General features: G+C 31.9%; 3 protein-coding genes across 3 annotated transcripts; 1 reads left to right on the forward strand and 2 right to left on the reverse strand.

Annotated features, from left to right (window-relative positions):
• Positions 1-219: 219 nt before the first annotated feature.
• Positions 220-12,668, reverse strand: alpha-Man-Ib (alpha-Mannosidase class I b). Its single transcript, XM_074118496.1, has 10 exons — positions 12,112-12,668; positions 11,851-12,033; positions 11,388-11,769; positions 10,605-10,753; positions 9,099-9,290; positions 6,562-6,749; positions 5,159-5,285; positions 4,916-5,080; positions 3,500-3,640; positions 220-2,539 (listed from the first exon to the last, which is right to left on the reverse strand). The coding sequence occupies exons 1-10, from the start codon at positions 12,187-12,189 to the stop codon at positions 2,321-2,323; spliced, it is 1,824 nt and encodes a 607-aa protein (XP_073974597.1). The 5' UTR covers positions 12,190-12,668; the 3' UTR covers positions 220-2,320.
• LOC141449271 (uncharacterized) lies at positions 9,558-13,979 on the forward strand. Its single transcript, XM_074118522.1, has 2 exons — positions 9,558-9,727; positions 13,378-13,979. The coding sequence occupies exons 1-2, from the start codon at positions 9,709-9,711 to the stop codon at positions 13,830-13,832; spliced, it is 474 nt and encodes a 157-aa protein (XP_073974623.1). The 5' UTR covers positions 9,558-9,708; the 3' UTR covers positions 13,833-13,979.
• A 1,767-nt stretch (positions 13,980-15,746) lies between these two features.
• On the reverse strand, positions 15,747-23,366 carry LOC141449267 (odorant receptor 4-like). The gene is made up of 7 exons (XM_074118515.1): positions 23,192-23,366; positions 22,529-22,887; positions 21,673-21,930; positions 20,573-20,669; positions 17,456-17,566; positions 17,215-17,370; positions 15,747-17,129 (listed from the first exon to the last, which is right to left on the reverse strand). Exons 1-7 carry the CDS (start codon positions 23,225-23,227, stop codon positions 17,076-17,078), a joined length of 1,071 nt encoding a protein of 356 aa, XP_073974616.1. The 5' UTR covers positions 23,228-23,366; the 3' UTR covers positions 15,747-17,075.
• Positions 23,367-23,456: the final 90 nt, after the last annotated feature.

Below are 23,456 nucleotides of genomic sequence, written 5' to 3' on the forward strand. Positions count from 1 at the left end.
TTTATTTCAAGCTAGATTTAGGTACGAGTAAACTCCGAAACAAGCAGGTGATTACATAAATTTTAAAGTGTAGGGACCATGAGAGGGGACTTTTTGGCAAGTCGGAATGCAGTTGTTGGGGAAGGAACATAGTAAGCAACTGAATTCAGAGTGAATGCATTTCTGAAGACAAGGACCGAAGCCTGACGATAAAACGAGTAGTCTTGCTAGCGAGGGAAATATTTTTTAAATGTAAAACATTTTTATTATTATTTTCTTTTACAAGTATATCAAAGTACAGTTTTAAGTTTAAAATTTCATTAAAGCCCCTATATATAACTTATTTGTCACAACTGGTACAATTAACACAAATATTGAAAAAAATTTAGACAGTCCGAATTCAACATTCAATGCAATTTTTAATATACACCTTCGCCTGCCCCTATGTAATATTAGCACATAAACCTAAATTTGAATACAACAGTAAACACAAATTCGTTCAGTTTCTTACACTTAAAATTTAAGTTACAGCCAGTCGTTAATTCTTTCCAATAGAGCGAGAAAAAACAACAGTTTAAAAATAAATTTTATTATTGCTTGGAGGCAGATATAAATTATATAGTATTATGATCTACATTTATTGCAATCCTTCTACAAAATTTTCGTGGGAAATTTATAAAAAACTTATTGATCCTTGCTGGTAAAAATTAAATGGATATTCCATTTTTGCAGATTAAGCAACAAGTCACATTTAGTCCCAACGAAATAAATATTTGTACACGGTCTAGTGTACCTTAAGATGAAGAAAACTAGCTATTAATAAATTTAGGAACAGCGATAATTTTTGTTAGTATACTTAGCATTTACAATAAATTATGTTTCTGAAATTAAAAAAGACGAATTTCTAAAAGAACCTCTTTTCTTTACAGTTTTAATTCTACAATGTTGTGTACACTATTTGATTCTTTATGTACAATTATTCTTTCTTAATTATTACTTAATATAATTGACTTGCTTTATCCAATCAGAGCGTGCCATTGAGGGCGTGAGGTAACACAATTTAAGAAAACTCTATGAAACTGTAGTAATCACATCATAATTATTCACATTATTCAAAGAATGGTTTCAAGTTTTGTTTTAAAAGTAGACTTCTATCAGATCGATTTGTTTTTTGATGATTTTATTCATTGCAACAACAAATAATTTACAATATATTTTCACATTTTACAATAACGAATTGAATATAATGTGTATGTACAACACGAAGGTACGAGTAGAATTCAAAAAAGATTAATTTTTAACATCGCCATTAACATAAATTCCATTAGCTATAATAACTGAGATTTATCTGCGCATTAACAAATGAAATTTTTAAAGAGTAACAGATCCTTAGACACCTTATGTCCACTAATACAGTCACAGCCTTCATGGTTAAATTTTAAGTAGTTAACAAATTAAAATACAATGTCAGAATGGCGAGGTGCTCTTTTTGACATTTTCGTTTAGTTTTCAAAGTACCTTAATTAAATAGAACAAAAATTATTTGTTTAGTAAGCATTAGTTCTGTTTTAATAGACACTAAACATTTTCTTTCAAACTTCTTTTTAACACAGATAAGTGACTAAAATATTTTGTAAAAAAATATAGAATGAATTTTTGTATATTTTATATACAATAGTATAACATCTCAAAAAATAAATCCCAAGCAACTGACATGAAATCTGTTCAAATTCAAACTAATTTTCAAACTAAATTTGAATGAGATGAACAACATAATAAAAATTTTAATTTTAAATTTCCCTGTTGGATCACCATTTTACTAAATTTTTGCTAATTTTTTATTCATCTGATCTATTCTTGACAGCTTTCATAATATAAAACTATATATTTACCGACTACACTTACGTAAAAAACGGAAGGAATGATTGAACGTATATACTTTCAACGTTCCCAAGATTAATATAAAGTCTTGCTTGACGCATTATAATACGGTTAGAGAACTGAAATATTTTTCTTAAGAAAAATTCATTATAATAACATTTCTTATTAATTGCTTTGATTTTTGAAAATCAGTTTTAAAGGGGTGTATTACCAGTAAAATTAGAAGGGTCACAGTCATGAGCCTTGAAACAAACGATCGTTTAATTATCAGATTCACTAATAAACAGAATTTAATTACATCTTAATAAAATTATAATTCTGTTGCAAAATCTTCGCTTTGTGAATGTTCTACAACAAGAGTAATGAAAAGTAAAGGTTGATTTTAGAATTTATATAAATACATCATAAAATATGTTTCATTAAAGCAAGTAATTATATGTAATCGTGGGAACCGGAACATCTATGATGAATATACGGGCATCGGATGCCCTTCTGAATTTATAACATATTTACTAATATCGACTAGTTTTCTGTTATCAGAAAATAAAAGGAAAAGATATTTAAGAGTTTCACTAAGGAAGAATGATTCCATCATATCTCTTGGTTTAGTTTCTTTTGGATTATTCACATTACCTATACTAGTGTATCCCCATTCAACTTTTGTATACTTTTCAAAAGCCTGAAAACAAAAATAATAAACAAATAACTCCAAACTCATAATAGAGAATTAAATATGTTCTCTAATTCCAATGTAAGGATGGCAGCTCTATACATCTTTATGTAAGGACGGTAGTGGTGAGACATGCAAGAGTGAAATAAACAAGTTAGACATTATTGAATAATACTTTACACCTTAGGGCAGAGTTATAGCTTATATTCGCATAATGATATTTTAGTAAATTCAGAGGGCCCAATTAGACCCTTGCTTTCAGCAAACGCCAAGAGCAATCCTTGCTCATTAGAACCCAGGTTATTTTGATTTCAAAGATAAAATTTATTCTAAAATCATTCATCAAGTTATTTGGTTAAAGGAATTTGCCTTTCGGGTTGTATAGCGCCTGAATTTTGGATAATATCAAATTTTCTTGTGGTATTAAACTTAACAACTTTTATAAAATAATTTCCAGTAGTTTTGACAACATACCAGTACAAAGAAAAGATGGATAGATTGATAGAAAGTTTATGAACATTAAAAAAAAATCAATGTTTCATCAAAAAGAGCAATTGAAAAGAAAACATCAATCCACAAATCTACAATTACACTTTTCAGGTTTCTTCAGAGGAAATTTAAGTTAGTAGTTTATTTTCAATCTGGCCGCCTAAGTTCGTCTGTGTCAAAACAAAGTAATGCTACGATGATATTTTTGTTTATGCCAGTTTCGCACTTTTGCAAAACTCGGTTTTTCATTAAAATCGTCATCTGCGTGTGTAAAGAATGCAGCAGGAAATTTAAGCAAGAAAATATTTCTTGATTACATTTGCCAGAATGATGCTTTAACTTTATAGAAATGTTGCACTTCTACAATACAATGCTTACAATATTTTTGGTAAAATGCGAATAAATATTTATACTTTTACATATTTAAACGCATTCAACGCAACACTTTTTTTTCTTCTAATTATAATTATATAAACTTACTTGAAATATTGTCCAACCCCAATCCTGGTACGTTTTATTTCCAGTAATCTGATACAGATACCATAAACTCTCAATAAATTCTGGTCTAAGCAAATTGTGTGCATCATGTGTCTTTACATACATGTCACTACGGCCATCTTTCTGAAAAATTAAAGTCAACAATTAATATCAAATATTGTTGTATGTTAATTATCTATAATAATTTTAAATAGCTAAAATAGAAGTAAGTTTTAATCAAATCTGCACGCACTAGCATTATGCTGACCATCGCATTTAAGTAATTTTCGGAATGGTTTTTGTTCCGCAAAAGCAGTGGAAAAGAAAGCACTCAGCATGAAAATACCTGACGAACACCTAAATCGCGGGGCACTCATTTTTTTTTTTCTTTTTTTTTCCAATGCTTCCTCTAACCCTTTTGAATGAAAACGCTAAGCTTCTATAACGATCATTTAACATCATTTTCCATTACCGAAGAACGACCAGTACGTGAACTACCTCCTCTATCAAAATTTCCAGACGAAATTTTTGGAACCAACGTTTTATAGTGCTTTCACTAACAAATTATATGCCCTGTACAGCACATTCGTTATAGCATTGATTCGTTCCAATTCATTTCCGAGCTTTTCTTTGTTATCATTCGTCGTCGCTAGCTTATGTGACTGCATCATCAATAGGAACTGGCGGGCCTTTATTAGTGCTAAAGGCAATGATTTCTCGCCATACTGCTTTCTTAAATTCGGTTTCAGACGACCCCAGGTACTCGGTGCACATAAGGATCTCGAGATTTTCATACTTTTTTCCCACATTAATCTACAGCTTACCTTTATCAATACGACCAATCGGAATCGAAAACTTTGACAATTAATTAATACAGTAATATTAGCAAGTTTGTAGCGTATGATAAATAAATTAATATAAATTCCAATAACGGTGCAATTAACAGCGATAATAAAACATTTTTGTTAACACATAGGAGCATGACTCTGCATAAAGTCACTCCGGTCTTTCAGAGTACTCAGCTCAGAAAGCTGAACATAAAAATTCTCAAAAAATGCTAAAGACGCAACCACTAATTAAAAAAAAAGCAAAACGTAAAATCACAGAAAACTTTCTACATCACTTTCCATTTAGAATAAAATTACAGCGTATTTTTTAATATTTATGGCAGAAATTTTTCACATGCCGATTATCCAACTTGCTTCAACACAAATACAATTTTTATATAGTTTTATTATGCGTGTTGTACCTTACGCAACTCAAAGATGAAAAGCAAATTATGACCTAATGCAATAAAAGTTCGAATCTGTTCAGTTTTGAGGGACGTCCCTCTGTATCACAAGACGCGTAATTTTTTTGAGACAACTTTTTATTATTCTCGTACCGAAAGATATGAAAAAAAAATAATTAAAAGCTAACCTGTAAATTAAAATACGTAATTTCTGGTGCTAGGAATGTTGGCCTTTCAGCATATGTTCTATAACAAGTATAAATAAGTTCTTCAGCAAGTTCCATGTGAGACTTCGGTAAACCGTGGTGGTATCCAAGTGCCAGAGTCCCAGGAAGGTAGCAAGCTAAATGGTCCTGCACATTACGAGAATAAAGTTAGGTAATCTGCTCAAACAAACCAAATAATAAATTTATAAGTTTTGGAATATTGACCATTTTTGGGACGAAATCTCTCGATCCTCCTTTTAATTCTCCTACAAATAATAATTTACTATTAGGCGTCCTTCTAGTCAAATGCTTTTTCATTCCATCAACGGCTTCTAGGTAGTCGTCTCTTAAGCTAAAATACAAAGTTGAAACATAATGAAACTATAACTATTTAAAATAAGGCATGTTAATGATTTATGAAAGACAAATTCCTAAGCAATAATAAAAGAAATAATAAGCAATAAAAAGGGAAGGGACTAGCTATGCGGTTAGCGTATTGGATTCCCACGCGGAGGTCCCGGGTTCGAATCCAGCTGCTGACCCTTAGATTTTCTCTTCCTAGGAGCTACTTACAGCTCACTGTCCGGTGATGTCTGGAGGCCGGCAGTGCACTGAAAAAAGCTCCGGGCGCCAATAACCTTAGATGTTGACGCGCCTTAAATAATAAAAAAATAAAAATAAAAATAAATAAGCAATAAATAAAGAAATAAATAAAATAGGGAATAAGGGCTCTTCGAAATATAAATCGTTGAATAAATTATGATCTGCCAGCTAATTTATTAAATTAAAGGCAGGTGACTATTTCACGGTACTGATCTATCATAATGATCCGAGAGCAATTCTTAAAATTAATCTTCCAAACTTTGTTCTTAAACCCTATCTTTTTTAATTATTTTGTTTGCAAAGCAGTAAATTCTTCTGATAAGGCATATTAGAGGGAAGCATAAGATTTCAGGCCCATGGATGAATATAAATTCAAATAAAAGTGATAGGCCTATAAAGTGCACATTAAGAAACAGAAACTTTAAGAAAATTGTTTGAGCCACTATCGTGGAAATAGAGAAAAACTGAAAAATCGCTTCCATCAAGTTATTTTCACTGGTCGGATTCTGACCAATGCAATTATCAGTGTATTTAAAAAAAAATAAATAAATAAAAACAGGTTTTAGCAATTTTTTTTTTTTAAACTTAGTCAAAATGTGTTCAATTCTATTTGTATAATCTATTTCTGGTCTAAATAAGGAATTAAAATCAAGATACAATTTTCGGCGACTTTTCATATTGGAGGTGACTTGATAATACGTATTTACACTGTATTGTGATATTTTTGCGGAAACAGAATTGAATTGAGTAAATCTGAATAAAATGTAACAGGTCCATCACTTATGGCATGGTTTTCAATAAGCGTGAGGAAAGTAAGCTTTCGTCGCAAAGAAAATTTTTACACGCTCATAACTAAGTAAAAAAGATCTATTTTTTGCATAAACCGAAAAAAAAGCAATAAATGACTTGATTGAAATGTATGTAATTTAATAATTGGACAATATCAGGCCGTTGAGAATGTAGCAGCAGAAATATAACAACAATCGTTAGCAGATATATAAAATTTTGTTCAAAATATTACTTACTAGTCGATTGTCTTGCCTGTTTGGATCCATTGCTTGACTAGATACTCGTAATAAGAATCACCCCTAGCTCCAAGTTTAATATCGGCGTAACTCTGGAACTGGCCAGTCCGAGGATTAATAAAAACTGGTACGAGGCCATCAGTCTTCGGTAAAGTGTGCACATGTAATGATACCCGGCTAGCTGCTTCCTGTAAAATCATAAATTGCTCTAGAGAGAGAGAGAGAATAAAAAAATGTAGAATTTTCTAGCATCATGGAATCCATTACCTAACTTAATAAAATACTTAATTCTTCATATCGTGGCTTAATCATCAATAATACACTAAAATGAGAGACAACGCTTTACCAGTGAAGCAGCCTTATCAGCTCAAGAATTGCGAAATGTTTTAGATGTAAAAGATTGTAAAAATGCCATAAGGCAGCGTTCCCCAACCTGTGGTACGCGAGTTGCTGGTTGGTGGTACGTAAAAAATAATCAATAATGGCGGACATAGAAAATGTTTAAAAAAATCAAAGCATAAAAATATCTTAGAAACGTTTTTACCAATAATACATAAAAATTATTTTAATTAATAAAAGTAAAGTTGTTAATATGTACATAATAAGGTTGGTCTGTCTGAAAAAATATAACAGCACATTTAACAGGATTTAAATTGTCTTTCATGGAGTATTTTCCAAAACCCGAAAACACAAATGATAATATTGATAACTATGTAAAAATCTGCTTAAAGAGATTGATTGTAATGAGTAAGCTCTATCCAAGCAACATTAAATTTAATTGGTAATTACAAGTAGTTGAATGCTTAAAAGAAATTAATTTAGAAGATTTGGGCACAAATATAATAATCCTAAAGGAAAACTTTGTAAATTAGTAATTAATAATTTTGAAGAGAAAATAATCTTTAATTGTTTAAAAAAATTGTTAAAACTAAGATCTTACACTTCACAAAGTTTATAAAGTGAACATGAACTTCTTTGTTGCAGATACATTGTATATCTATACAAATAAAGATAATAATAATAAAATAACACACACTGAATAACAAATTTCACGAAATACAATCATTTTTACGAAGTGGTACAAATTAGCATGATGTACTACCAAGTGGTTCGCGAGTCAAAAAAGGTTGGGAAACGCTGCCATAAGGTATCCAAGATAAGTATTACATGAACTTACGATTTTATTGATTGTAATGATGTATCGCTTGTACAAGATGGTATTTCTAAAGAGCCATGATTATGATTTCACTAAAAACCACCAGTTCGACTCAGCCGTTGGGTTATTCATAATACTCGTAAATGTAACTCATAACAAATTAGGGATGATCAGATAATTTTATATATATATGTACATTTTATTCTTCGGCACGTTGCACCTAATTAAGCTGTTAGATCGAAATACGCAAGATATAGTGATATAGATATGAACCATAGTATGTTTCTGTCTCACCAGGTTCTTTTTCCGATCGAAAGGAATATTGTGTATAATTTTACGCTTAACAAATTAAAAGCTTTTTTAGAAATTGTTATTTAAGGTAACTCAGGGACTCTTACTTAAAAGGATATCAAACGTACTGGAAAATCAGAAAATAAGGAAAGGTTAAAATGAGGAGAACGAGAACAGCAGCTTCACTGGAGCACCAAAATTGTGGGTCTGTATTTGTATTGTGATTACAATTACATTAAAGTTATAGTCGCTGGAACCATTTTTTTTAATAGAAAGATTATCTAATTAAAGATTAAAAGATTCCTTTGGTCTCTGTAACATGAAAACCCCGTTAAATGCAACACTATATTCTGATAAGACCAGTAAAACCTATCTTCCTTAAATTTAGAATGGATATATACTTTTTCAAGATTTTAATATAACTTTTCATTTTCATAAGAACAAATTATCCCAAAAATGAACCTCTAAAAATAACCCATCAACTAAGGAGGCAGCGATGAAATCACTTGATTTGAATAGTCTCTTGTCGAAAGATATTCCATTTTTCTTGTAGCACAATGCAAAGCTGTTGCAGAGTTAGAATCTGATTTCGAGCTCTAACACGTCCCGCAGATGTTCTAAAGGATTCATTCTAGAGAAGGCAGCCATACTGAAAGCATTTATACCAATTTCTTTTAAGTAGCGAGTGATAACTGTAGTTTTTGGTCTGGCGTTATCATGCATTATCGTTATACTGATCCCGTTAAATGGAGCAAAAGGATCATTGCTTCAACTAGAACTTCTCATGTCTAGCGGCCTTCTACTTAAATTAATTCGATAATGACCTTCTATCTTATCCACTCAAACCAATATTAACTGATAAATAGTAAGTGTTTTATATACGTAACTTAAAATATTGTAAAATACACGATATTAGTTTTCTTATCTAATAATATTCTTCTTGTGTAATGCCCAATGAACCGTAGAACGTGGTAAGCCTAAATGTTCATCGCATACATTATACGTAAATCGCTAAAATTCTTTTTTCAAAATCCAATAATCTCAATATAATTACTTAATCAAAAAATTAAACTTAGTATCGGAAAACTACCTCAAACTTCGGCTGGTTAGAAGCTCTAGAAAGATCTCTGAATTCAAGCTGTAAAGTAGTGACTTCTGAAGTTGAACTATCTGGACCCCATCTAGGTGAGTGTGCATTGTGAGAAGCTAAGTTAACATCCGAATACGGTATAGGAGAAGGTGATCTTGTAAAACACGGAAGCAATCTTTCCCCTAAATCAATCTATAAATCAAACAAAGTGAACATGAAACAATGGAGAATGGTATTAAATGATTAAGGAATTTAAAGCAGTTCAGAATTAATTATAAATTTTAATTAACTAAAAACTAATTTTGTGACTTTTTAATATTTTCTAATAAGTAATTAATATTTCCTTAAGAAAGTAAGACAAAAAGACTGTTATGCAAAAGAAGTTATTGGTTGCTCACAAATATACTAAATATTGCTATTCAACATATGTAGATACACATATTGGCTATCCGTTAAAATTATTACAAGTGTTCCATTAAACAAAAAACTTAATGTTAACATTTGAAATTGAAATGAAGCCAAGAAACAAATTTCCTTTACGCAGACAACTTTATTGGTTGGAGTTTCGGATACTTCTGGTGTCCTTCAAGGAATAGCCAAAAGTGTTGAGATGAAGGAAAAGGGTACAAGTAAGTTTTCTGCTTCAAGAAAATTGTGTGTTTCTTGGACTCAGTCAACCATAACGCATATTGTAATAACGATTAAACATTCTATTAATTCTTCATAGTTTTTATAGATAGTTTTTTTATTTTTGTATGCACTTGAATTTAACTTTATGCATTCTTCTGTTAAAGAAGGCTTCGAGTTTTGTAGTCAGTCAAACGTTCTATATTGCAATCTCCAAGGTTTGCCTTTTTATTCTGTCTAGAAAGTAATGAAAGATCACGTTAAAAAACTGGCTTGAAGACGTAGATTTTGGTTCATTTCTCTTCCCTGTGGCAACACTCACCTTAAGAAAACTATTATAACACTGAATTCTGAACCCATGGCCCAATGCCTTTTATCATCAAGTCTTTTAAAAAGCTCAACACAAGTTTCAGGGCTATTGAGAGTTCCTGAAGTACTCATGCCAATAGCAACTACTTTTCCTTAAGACCTTGAGGCCAAAGCCTCACACAAAAATGGTCCTAATAACAGCTCCTCTGCCTAAATGGATTATTTTGTAGTAAATCTAAAGCATTGAAAGGAGCCACAGCTCTAAGAGAAATTCGATTATTAACTTCATGATTGTTCAGCATAACTGCTGAGATTAGTTCACTAAGGTGTAACTTGATATTCCAAAATCAAACATTTCCCAGAGTTACCTCTAACGTTTTAAGGATAAAAAAAAGTGATCAGCCTTGTATGAAATGTAAGTAGAATTGATTTGAGAAGAGATCCGATTCTGTAAGGAAACTGGTCAAAAAAGCACTTAATTTCAATTTACAACTTGAAAGAAGAAACATATTGGTTCGTTGAAATCTAGCATCTATCATTATGATAAGCAAGCTTGGTAAGAAAACTTACTGCTTTTTCTAGATAGATCCTATCAGCTGAAAGGTGATAAGCGCTTAGCAGCCCTCCCAAAACTCTTATGGTAACTTCGAACAAGTTTACATCGTTATAAGTGTTCAAATTGAGTCCATTTGCAATCCACTCCCTTGCTGCTGCCAGTTCTAATAAAAATAATGTAATTTTTAAAAAAATTAGTAATATTATTGACTTACTTTTAATAATACAAAAATAATACTAAGGTGATAACTTGCCTCAACTAAGTAAAACAAAAGCATAACTAAAAAAATTGATAATACTAGTGATACAGGGAAGGGATTAACTATGCGATTAGCGTATTGGATTCCCACACGGAGGTCCCGGGTTCGAATCCAGCTGCTGAACCTTTAATTTTCTCTTCCTAGGAGCTTCTTACAGCTCACTGACCGGTGATGGACAGTGTTGTCTGTAACGAGAGAACACTGTCCGGAGGCCGGCAGTGCACTGAAAAAAACTCCGGGCGCCAATAACCTCTTAGATTTTGACGCGCCTTAAATCATTAAAAAAAAAAAACTAGTCATAACCACTCACTAGTAAGGGGAAACGGTTCTTTGTGCAGAAAAGTAAAGTTGATTCTCCATTTTTCAAACAAAAAGAGAAAATCCCGCTTAATTACAACTAATGCTTAATGCTGAATAACAAAATTAATGAAACGCAGCAGTATTACTAATTTAATTTGGTAAAAATTGTGTGAAGGTTACAGGCTAAGTGATCAACTATCATAGTAAATGACTTTTTTTAAAACATTAACAAAAATACCTTGATTGAGGCCCATGAGATTCATTGTGTCTAGGGAGTCAACAATTGAAAGTCCTAACTTGAACCAATCATGATGTCTTTGAGAGATAGGCTTAAGATGATCATGTCCCCAGGCAAACCTAACGTATCCAGTCCAAGCGTGTTTAAATGCCTGCACAACTGCTTGTTGTCTTTCTGTTACTTTAATTTCGTTTTCAGTAACGTTTGCATGTGGTGGTACAGGCGGTAATGGTGGTAGAATTGGTTTATTTGGTGGCACATCGGGAGCTACCACAACCTGCTCAACATCTCCTCCTACAGATAAAATGCGGCCTTCTCCCCCTGCTCTTTGCTGCGGCTCTTCAACCACTGGTTTTTCTACTTCACTATCTACTTTGGGTTCCTAAATAAAAATTATAACATTTATCAATATGTTCACGTTCAATTAATTGAATTATATTAATTAGTAAGCTTTTATGCTTACCAGCTGTTTAAACTTTAAAGGGAATTCAGCTAGACCTATTCTTTCTGAAATAGGGGTCATCTTCAGAGAAGGTACATAAACATCTTCACTAGAACGCCAAAAATATATGACACATAAAAGTGATAATAACATTAAAGATCCTGTAATCAGGCTCCTTTGAAGCCTTGATAACTGGTTCCATGTCTGAAAAAAACAAACAAAAACAATAAATTATAAAATGGAAAACACCCTACACAATATAAAATATTGAGCTATTCTTACCCTCCAAAGGCTCTTTCGGTTTGATAAAAACGGTTGTTGGTCTTGATTTAAATTTAACAGAACATAACCTTCTCGCATATTGACTACAATTAATCTACATTACCTAAAATTGTCTACACGGCAGCCAGAAAATCCATAAATTATTATTTTTCCCTAATAATGTTCGGTAAAAGGTCCCAAGAAATATTAACATTTTTAAGTCAATACCACAAATAATGCAAACTAATAGGTCCGCTAATTAAGAACCTTCAACATGTTAGTAAAATTCAGATGAAAAGTAGAATACGCGTTACGTTAACCGTAGTTAACAAGAACCTTCGTTCACAGTAGAAACCTCCTTGAGGGTTACCGGTTATTAACCTTCAAGACGAGTAAAACAATAGCTGTCGCTTGGTGATGATACGAATACGTTTGTTGTGTGTGTAGTATCAGTACTTCTAATTCTTTTTAGATTTGCTTTTTAATCATTCGAAGGGAAGTAACAAATAGGCAAGTACTTCTGATGATGAAGTTTTTATTTTAAAGGTATCCTTAATTTAAGGTATGGATAGAGTTCTTTTATTATGTAAAATATGATTATTAAAATGGTTAATTCTCTTTAAATAAAACAAGACAAATAGGACCCGTATAGAACTTTGTATAGGTATTTGAGAAATTGAAAATCTCTCTTAACAATCTTCAAACTTTGAATTCGGAAAAAATTGCGAAGACAACCTTTCTTAACAGAAAACTATGAACTATTAAGTTCGGCATTCTAAGGTTATCTGCCTCAGTTTAAATTTTATGTTTCAAATTTAATTATGGTTGAAGGCATATTTTAATTTAATTCACCTTAACTGAATTGCCACATTTTAGTTAAACTTTAAAATCGTTCCCGGACTACTAAGTTTACGAGTTTGTTGAAAAGGGGTTTCGTTATTTTTGTTAAGAACTAAGACGTATGAAGGCAAAATAATAATCTACCAGGATGCGCATTAGTCCGGAAACGATTGTAAAGTTTTATGCCACATTTTCTTTGTAATTGGTGCGAGCTTTTCGATCCACTTTTGCCATTATTACTGGATTTATTGAACTGCTTATTAAAATTTCGTAAAAAAATTCATCATGTGCACCTGGTGGAATAGCCTTTTATGATATAAAATGCTTATTAATCAGTGCGATTAATGATGTCACTAGGGACAAAATTTTGAATAATTAAATGAATATACCAATATCATTTTACATATCAAGGCATTACTTTGAGCTGCTATTAATGTTCTGTTTCAGCTATGGAAGCAGAAATTTTGGCCCGTCTTCTTCCACAAGGTAAAGAAAGTGTTCGTCCTGCTTGTAAAAAATGCGGCTATTCAGGACATCTGACATATCAGTGCAGAAATTTTATAAAAATTGATCCAAATAAGGATATTGTTTTAGATGTTAGTAGCACAAGTAGTGAAACAGATGAAGACTATGTTACACCATTGAGAGCTTTGCGGGAAAAAGAACTAAAAGAAAAATCAAAAATAAATAATAAGAAAAAGAAAAAATCTAAAAAAAGAAAGCTTTCGGAATCAGAAAGTGAAGAATCCTCTGATTCAGAGAAGAGAAAAAAAAATGACAAGAAACACAAGAGCAAAAAAAGAAAGAGTTCATCAAGTTCGGATAGTGAAACGGAAAAGAAAATTAAAAAACATAAGAAAAAAAAACTTAAGAAACAAAAAAGAAAAACATTAAATTGTTGAAATTTTAAATTAAAAAAAGAATGTTGTTAAGCATAAATATTAACTGATAAGTTGTCTCAACTAATGTTTAACAAATATGTTTCAGTAAATAATAATTATTGTGGCTTAATACCTATCGTATGTAATACATATTGTATTTGAATTGCACCTATTTCTCATTTGTCCCATCTTGAATTGCGTTCCACGCTGTATACAAATTCTAACCTGTGACGCAACTTACCCCCGTATTCTTGACCTTTTTCATCACTCTAAACAGCCTTTTTACTTTATTCATAAATTTGATTTCTTCTAAAGTTTGAATATGCCGTCGTCGTCCGTGGTACATCTTAAAAATGCTGTAAGTAAGAAAGCTATAGTATTAGATGTATATGTAATAGTTCTTTAGTTATTGAGATGTTGAACTCAAATCCATTATCTGATGTTATTTGTTCCAGTATTCCATAGTGTACAAAGTAAGTAATTATTTGGTTCGCTATTTCTATTACTTAATCTGTTTTAACCTTATATTCCTAACCAAATCTGAAAAGGAAGTCTGTTATCGTTAAGAATTTATTACTGTCTGTAGTTATGTTGTGTAAATTATGATTTCTGTTGGTCGTGTGGCTGTAGGTGTGTGATTGAACCTGGGCTTAATCGATACCCTGTTATATAAGTCACAAGTGCTTATAAAAATTTTTTGTTGCTTCCTTTATATTTGACCAGCAGCTTGTATTTGGTCTTGAGATTTGGTATTGGTCATCTCTTCTAACGCATTTATTAATTTCCTATTTAATTTTTAACAAACATTTTATCGGTTTCTTTGATGAAGTTCATGGTGATGGTAGCGCAGAAATCATTTTCGTTGAGTTAAACGTATACTTTTGTAAAGTTAATTATGTCTAAATTTAAATTATTTTCCGAGAATTCCGTGCTTTATTCCGGAGTTGGCGTTAAACAATTTTACTGTCTTTGTTTGTTTTTCGGATTGTACGTTACGAGCGAGAGTATTATTTGAGTGTGACTAAAATTCATTGGTGCGTCAATGATGGGTATGGTTAATGTGGTGCTTCCTTAATAGATATTGTATGCTGTGGCATACCTCTCCACATTGTCTACTATTACTTCTAAGGCTTCTGATTTAATTCATCTACGTTTACTATTATTGATTCCGCTTTTACTTTGTATTGATTTGAAGTCCGTAAAGTACTTAGTTATTCCTTCGAGGTTTTAGTCCATATTATTTGAACTAAGTCGATTATTAGATTTATAATTCAGTCTTCAGTTCTTCCGCATGTTTTTTTCCACAAAGTTGTACTAAGACTGTAATGAATTTGTCAGCATTTCTGTCTTGTGTTATCTCAGTTCTTTGTATTAAGTCTTCAGCTAACTAGTTTATTAATTCCTTCATCTCGTGCTTCTTTCATATTAAGCTCTCTTTGTGAGATAGTGATAGTTTAAATGGTGGTCTACCATATTAGGTAGGAACAGAAATGTTTTTTATTCCATGTTATAGTGATTTTGTTAACGTGAAAAGGTTTATCTCTGAATAATTTAATGTAATATTCGACTACCATAATAAACTAAATGGAGGTCTCTTTTATTTACTTGTTCGTTAAGAACTGCTCCGTTTGCAATATTGCTAGCATCTGTTCAGAAAATAAATCTTTTTGGAGAAGTCCTTAAATTAGAAAAGAGGTCTAAAACTTTTATTACTTACATTTATGTAAAAATATTAAGCTTTGCGAGGTTCTTAGGGAACTTCAGCGATATATTTTTTTAAGCATCGTTAAATAGATCTGAAGTAAATATATTAAGCGAAATACATCTTTACCACATCTTTCTTGGTTAGAAAAAAAGTTAGGATTATTGTGAAAGGAAAAAGGAGTATTAGTGAAAGAAAGCAGCGGAAAATCAAAGGAATCCAAGCAGAAAGTAAACAAGTATACAATTTTATTAAACGAGTGCATAAGAAATGCAAAGTAAGGAAGTGAGTAAAAACTGGGGAATTTAAACTGCCACATCACAAAATTTTTAAGAGGACTGAACTTTATTACATATACGGTTTACCGGAAAGTTCTGTCCGTTTTTGGAATAAAACAAAATACAAATTTTTCTTGTTTGATATCTTCATTATTAAATTTTTTACTCTTCAAAAAATTTTGTAAGGACAAAAACAAGCGATGGCCGGAGGGTGCTAAGTTCGGGGAATATGGTGGATGCGACAGAATTACCCAGCCCAGTTCTGCAATTTTTTGACCGAGTCCCCAAAACAGCATGTGGCCTGGCATCATGATGCAGTATGATGTTCTTCCTATTGAACATCGCCGGCCTCTTTTCTTCGGCTGCTGTATTTAAATTATACAGTTACTGACAATAATTCTCCGAATTGAGCTTTTCGTTCGGTTTTAAAGGCTCATAATGTATTGGTCCTCGAATGTCCCACCATATACACAACATTCTCTTATTCAGAGTCAAATTTGGTTTAGAGGTGGAAGGGCTAGGTTTTCCGGGTTCACAATATGCTCTTTTCCTCATGATGTTTTCGTAGGTAATCCAAATTTTCATCCCCAGTTATCCGGTTCAAGAAGGGCTCGATTTTGTTACGAGCAAGCAGAGATGTGCATATGACGACTCTATCATCCAAATTCTTCTGACTTAATTCATGTGGCACCCATCTTGAATATTTCCACACCAATCCTATCTTCCGAATATGATCCGAAATGGTTTGCTGCCTTTCTGTGATCTCAGATGTTGTCAGAAAATGATCATGCTCCAACATCGTCGTCGATCTAAGATGGTTGCCCAGAACGTTGATTATCAGAAAGGTCGAAATCAACTGTTACTAATTTTTCGAACCATCTTCTGCATATCCTTCTGTACCTTCACCAAACACTTTCAATAAATTTCTGTACATGCTTCTGTAGCATTTCTTCCTTGTTGAAATTCGTATAAAATACAGTGGCGTAAATGAACTTTCTCTGTAACCATGGGTACACTATCGCTTCACACTTAAGAATAACGTGAAGCAACTTTGTTTTAGTTAATTTGCTACATCAGTATGTATACACGAAGTGATAAAAATCGAGAGCCACGCATGCACCAAATAACCATGTGCTAACGCGCCGAAACTTGTGATAGAAACGAACAGAACTTTCTGGTATACTTGTTACAGTAAAAACCTAAAAAATTATTTTTTATTTGAACTAAAAATATATACATTCTACATTAGCGAGTGAATGTTAAAATAGGCGGTTCTTCGACAGACTATTGACGCATTGCGTTGAGGACATTGAAATAAGAAAACGATGCCTGAAGGAGCTGCACAAAGAAAGTTTTGGCTGTAATAAAAAATTAATTAAAAAAGATTTTAGTATTAATTAAATTAATCACAAATTTATTGTACTTCGCTAAATCCCAAAAGCGAAAACTGTTGAAGTCCTCCTGCCATCACAATCCGCTCTCGCTGGCAAATTGTTAGTAGATTAAGCAATAATCTCTGAGTACTCACAGGTTGTGTATACCATGGTGTGGAATAGGCCGCATTCTGAATGCATTTGTACTGCAATTTTGTAATAGAAATTTTACAATTTGCTTTAGATGCAAAGACTTGTGTGTAAATTACTAAAGGAAATTTAAAATCATACCTTATTAGTTACTTCTTGTCCAAACCAGCAGTAGATGCCTATAATAAATACTTCAGGTAAAAACAGAGTTCCAAAACAAGTAATAGATTGAACTAAAGTTGAAGTAGGATCCTAAAATACAATTTAATGAACATTCAAAATAAAATCTTGAATAAAGTCTAAAACTACGCTCTTTTAAATAGAAAGGAATAGAATATAATAATATAAAAAGTACTGAATAAAAGTATCTAAGGTTAATAATTGGAATTCTTATCATTACTTAATAAGGGTACAAACCTATTTTTGGATACTAAATTGGCAAATCTAGTTCAAACTATGATAAAGCTGCTTGTGGATTAGATGGAATATTGAAACCGACTTATAACTAGAATTATATTATTTTGCTTTACATTTATCCTATAAGTAAAGCTGCAAATTGGTTACAGAATAAAAATTCATACTACTAACGTCAAATCGTTATTTTCTGACATTAAGTATGGAAATTTATTGTTTTTACTAACTGTTTTAACTACAAAGAATTAAGTTATTCTTTTTAAAGAAGAAAACTTAAATTTAGCCTTTACTACAAGGTGTTATTGGGGAGGTTAAGCGTTAGAGAGGATTTTCTTAACAGCCAAATACTGATAGAACATCCAGACAGAGTGAAAAACTGGCGGACTTGAATGCACTCTTACTTAACAAAAATTAGGTAAAAACCCACCAGAACCTGTTTGTCATTCTAGTCCGTCAATTAATGTATATTATTTTTATAAATTTGTGTTATGTACCCAACTGTTTCTATCCAAGGACAAAAGAGAAAAAAACTTTTACTCAGTTCCTACTTAGTAAAGATGTTTTAATATTTATCGGAAACATATTGGATGATTGACATTTATTACAATACTGCTGCAGTCGTTCGCTGGACCAAAAAAAAAATTCTGTACGATTTTTCGGACACCGCTGATGTCATTCTTCAGGAAGTGCTGATGAAGCTACCTACAGGGTACAATAGGTAAATTTGATAGGTATAAATCAATAGCGTGTCAGACGTGAATGACGGTCATCCAGTGATGGCCGCCATTCGTCACCCAGTTGGTCACGGGGCCAACGGCGCCTCAGCCGTCTTCGAGGGTAGCGTAATTGAAGATAAATTAGCAGCTAAAGGGTTGTGAGAAGTGAGAGTTTTTGGTGAAAATTTTTATATCGAATTTTGGCAAGTTCGGAGATGAGTGGAATTTGGAGATCTGTATGAATTGTGTGGTTGCTAACATAGAATGGAGCGTCTACTATGCGGCGGAGTATTTTAGATTGGAGAGTTTGCAGTCTATTGATGTTGAATTTTTTAGCTGTTCTGTAAAGTTCGAGTCCGTAAGTCCATATTGGTGTGAGAAGAGCTGTATAGAGTCGTCGTTTGTTCTGTAGTGAGAGTTTTGAGCGTTTGTCGAGTAGTCTGGTTAGAAGTTTGTATCGTTTGTTTAGTTCGGTACGTTTAAGTCTCGTATGGGGGTTCCAGGTAAGTCTCTTGTCTAGGTACATTCCAAGGTACCGCACATGGTCGGCTGGTGGGATAGGTGTATGATGTAAGAAGACAGGTGGTGGAGTTTGACGTTTGAGTGTGAAGACTATGTATTTAGACTTAGTTGATTTAGTTTAGATTGTGTAAAGAAGAGGAGCTAAGACACTTCCCTGTGGCACACCAGCAAGGACAGGATAGGTGGAAGAGTGAGTAGTGCCTTGAAGAACTTGGAAGAATCTGTCAGAGAGATAAGAGCTGAGTATGAGGTAATAAGTGCTAGGAAGAATGCGCTTTAGTTTCCACAGAAGACCTTCGTGCCAGACTCGGTCGAAGGCTTGCGATACATCGAGGAATACTCCAGCGCAGTATTGTTTTCGCTCGAGTGAAGTAGCGATGGTGTCTACAACACGATGGGCCTGCTGGATCGTCGAGTGGCATTTTCTGAACCCAAACTGATGTCCGGTATAATTTCAAGAGATTCTATAATTTATGTTCAATAAATATACATATTTTTTAATTTCTATTTTAATTATTATTGATTTAGTTTATTTTAATTAATTTATATTAAAATAATATTACATATTTTTATCGTAAAACTATTTCAGTTTTAAAACTTCATTTTCTGAACCTGAAAGAAGACACCAGAACGTCAAAAACATAGAACATTAAAGAATTTTTTTTTTGTTCAACCAACTATAGCTTTCCTAAGTACAAACTGCACTATCTTTTAAGAGAAATAATTAGTGGAATTGATCGTTTTCGTAGTGATTCTTTTGATATAAAAAAAATGTAAATCAAGGCTCTTTTAAACAAAAATGTGTGCTTAGGGTAAAAAATTAGAAGGCAATAAACATTGAGTTGCTTAGGTTGTGCAATTTGCCAAGGGACATTCAACGTTTTCTTTTCTTTCTTTCCTCAAGCTATTCATGCTTTAAAACTTCACAGACTGTTTAGTCCTAACTTCCCTATCCTGTAATAGTCTACTCATTTCAGCAAGCTGCTCTTTTTGGGGGTTCCTATTTATTAAGAAGACATACAACAAATAAAGGATTTTCCTTACACACTTTCATTTTTTCATGGCCTCACGAACTCAGTAGCTTCTTTTGTTTTTTTTATTTCAAGTATACAGAGTTCTCCTCTCATAGTTTCATTAGTATTCTGCCATTTCTAGTCTTTCTACTATTCCCCAGAAATTTTATTTATTTTATTAAATTTTTTAATTTTTTTGTCTGCTGCTACGTCGCTTTTGGACCATCAATGGTTCGTAGATGGATTAGAAGATAGCTTCTTTTCAAATTTTCTAAATGTTGGTGTCCTCTTCATTCCTTCTCTATCTGTATCCTATTTATGTCTTGTACTAAAGGTCTTCAGTCCATTAGGGACGTTACAAGAGCATCTTGCCAATACTGACTTAAGATATTTTATTCATTTCCTCAAATTACTAAGCACTTCTGTGGAGTATTTAAAAAAATGTAGAATTAATTTTAATTTTTTACACTTCATATCCCAAATTTTGACAAGTGTAGACTCTCCCGAAAACATGGTAAAATACCATCAAATTTATAATTAATTTTTTTTTCAGACTTAATTAAATAAATTTAATATTGCTTAGCATAACTTACTGTTATTATGTAAACAACTGTGCATATCATGGCGCCCGTACTTGTGGCAAATATAAATAGAAACATGCTGTAAGTCTCTTGAAATAAATTATAGTACCTAAAAAAATTAGTAATTTAATGTAAAAGGTAATTTTACATTTATACTTTAATAAGATTATATACTTTTTTACACACGATATGATATTTACCTGGACTGTAATTATGTGTGTTAGTGAGAAGCTTAAATAAATAACTGGACATAAAATATGTATCGGGAAGGCAAATGTAGCAATTATCGTTGTTACAAAAGATCTTATGTGAAGGTAATTCTTAAATCATAAAGTACATTTGATGCGTAAGATCATTATATTATTCATAAATCCATGAATGTATACACAAGTGTTTAAACATAAGCTATCGTGCCATCAACCTCTACTCAAATTACCATCACAGTACTGCTTTTTACCAAACTCAGTCTGCAAAGAACTCTAGTCTCAAAAGGCTTCTGACTTTACGTCATAGAACACACATGCCGTAACAGTTTCACCCAGCCTCAAATGGCAGGCGGAACATCCAACGCCTAAGGAAATTACATGACTTTTTACGAACCAACCTTATAACATTAAACATAAGAGGAAAGAAGACTATTGTTCTTTCATACCATCGCTCCCTGAACATTACTTCTTCCGAATCAAAACTGTTTCTCTCTTGCGGCATCAAATGAGAGGCAGTATCATCCTGTTCTCTGTTAGATAGTTACGGTTGGGACAAAAAATTTACTTAAAAAGAAAAATATCTAAACAAGAAGTGGCTTTTGGCACTGCACAAAACGAGAAGTATTTCGCTAAAAATTCAATTTTAAACAGTCTAAGTATTGCAAGAACCGCTTGTCCCGTTATAAAAAGAAAGTTGTTTGCGAAATTATAAATAATATGCATTTTAGTTTGTAAAAAAACTTGTAATTAGGACAACTATATATATTTTAGAATAATAAAAGTTCCTATTAAAATACCCAATTTTAATGTTCATGAGAAATAATAAGTTCAGTACTCAAATGTAATTAATTGTTTTGCGAAATTAAATTATGTAAATTAGTTATACTAATTTTAAGTGGTACTTACTTCAACAAATTAATGTGTAATTGAACTGAAGTTTTTATTCTGGAATTAATGTATTTAGCTCGTTCCACATTTCTTTCATATAATCCAATACTTACAGTAGGAAAATTATTTTCAAATGTTTCCTGTATGTGTAATGATAAAATTTCAGACTGTTCACAAAGGAATTTAGAATGAGTAACAAATACTATTAAAAATCCAATATGAACTGTAATGACATTTATTGATGTAAAAATCTGAAGTATAAACACGGCACTGTATCTGTAAAAAAATGATACAGCTAATTAATTTCATTATTTGATTTAAAATATTAAATTTTATGCTTTCTTTAATTGTATTAATTGGTTCAATATCTTATAACGTCCACTCCCTCCCTCGGAATTTACAGTGTAAAGCATTAATTTAAAGTAATAATAAAAACACTTTCAAATATTTTTATTTTATTGTTCTTATAAACTATTTAAGATAAAATAAATTAAATTTTTAATATTGAAGCTTTTATTCAAAGTCAACAAAAACAAAAAATTCCAAGTTGAGTTACGTACAGAAAGACAAAAATTTTAAAACTTATGAACATTATAAAATAAAGTGTAAATTATTTTTAAAAACAAGAAAACTCAAAATATGGAAAAAAAAATCATAGAGGTGGAACTTATTTAAGATTAAAAAATTGTAAGTTTTCAATCTGAATCATAGGATCCAAATAAAAACTGAGTCCTGCCACAAAAATAGAGCAACCTTATAGCTATTTGAAATTAAAATTTATAACTTCATTTCTTACTATTTCACATTTATATATCTCGTAATAATTATTCATAAATGTGGATAAAATGCAAACATAAGAAAAAAGTTACTTTACCTGAGCCATGTATTTATCTCAAAAGGTAACCACCCATTAACAGGTAAGACCTTAATGCTAAAGCCTTCAAATATAAATCGTCGCACAAAATTGTATAGCAATGCGGAGTACAAAATATACGCAACTTTGCTACTAAATTGTTGCACATATCTTCTGGTATATTCTCTTACTGCCAGTTGTTTTGGTGATAGATTTATTTTGGGTTGGTGAAATTCCATTCTGATAACTGAACAAAATGATATAATTTTTTTGGATTTGTACAATAATGGAAAAACCATTAGGGAACTGTTTATGTAAAGAATACCGAAGTTTACTAATAACATCTTCTCTAAGATGCCAATATTTTCTTTGAATTTTGCCTGCAAAAAAGGAAAAGCTGTTATTAACAACTCTATGCTATAGATACATAGTATAAATGAACGATTAATTGTATAATATTTAAGTGAGTAATATGTGGTGAAAGAAATGTCAAAAAATATTATCGCTCTAACGGTTAGAGAATTTCACTTTATAGTCATCTTTGAATTTGGAATCGTTTATCTAACTTATAAAGATGACTATTATGAATAAAAGTTCCTCCAGCTTTGGAGTGAAGCCCTCTTGGAAAACGAGGCAATACTTTACTTTTATTTGATTAAATAAGTTTTAAACTCAGATATTAACCCTTTGAGTATCGAGGAGCTCGCTCGAAATAAACATTTTTGCTCAGAAAAGTAATTCGAAATACTAGTACAGTGGTATTATTCGATATAACAAAGTGTACTGAAAATAACTGTAACCCCAAAACAACAATGACTACTTGTGTTTGTTTATCGTTAGGAAGCGGTTCCGAGTTGGTGAAACACACCGCACAGGCGTGATATATTAGACTTCTGACGCGACTGATTCAAATGAAGTACCGACTTCAAAGAAATTGATGATATTTCAA

Source organism: Rhodnius prolixus, unplaced genomic scaffold (assembly GCF_049639745.1).
Source record: "Rhodnius prolixus isolate KJV_2025 unplaced genomic scaffold, Rpr scaffold_2, whole genome shotgun sequence".
Taxonomy (NCBI): domain Eukaryota; kingdom Metazoa; phylum Arthropoda; class Insecta; order Hemiptera; family Reduviidae; genus Rhodnius; species Rhodnius prolixus.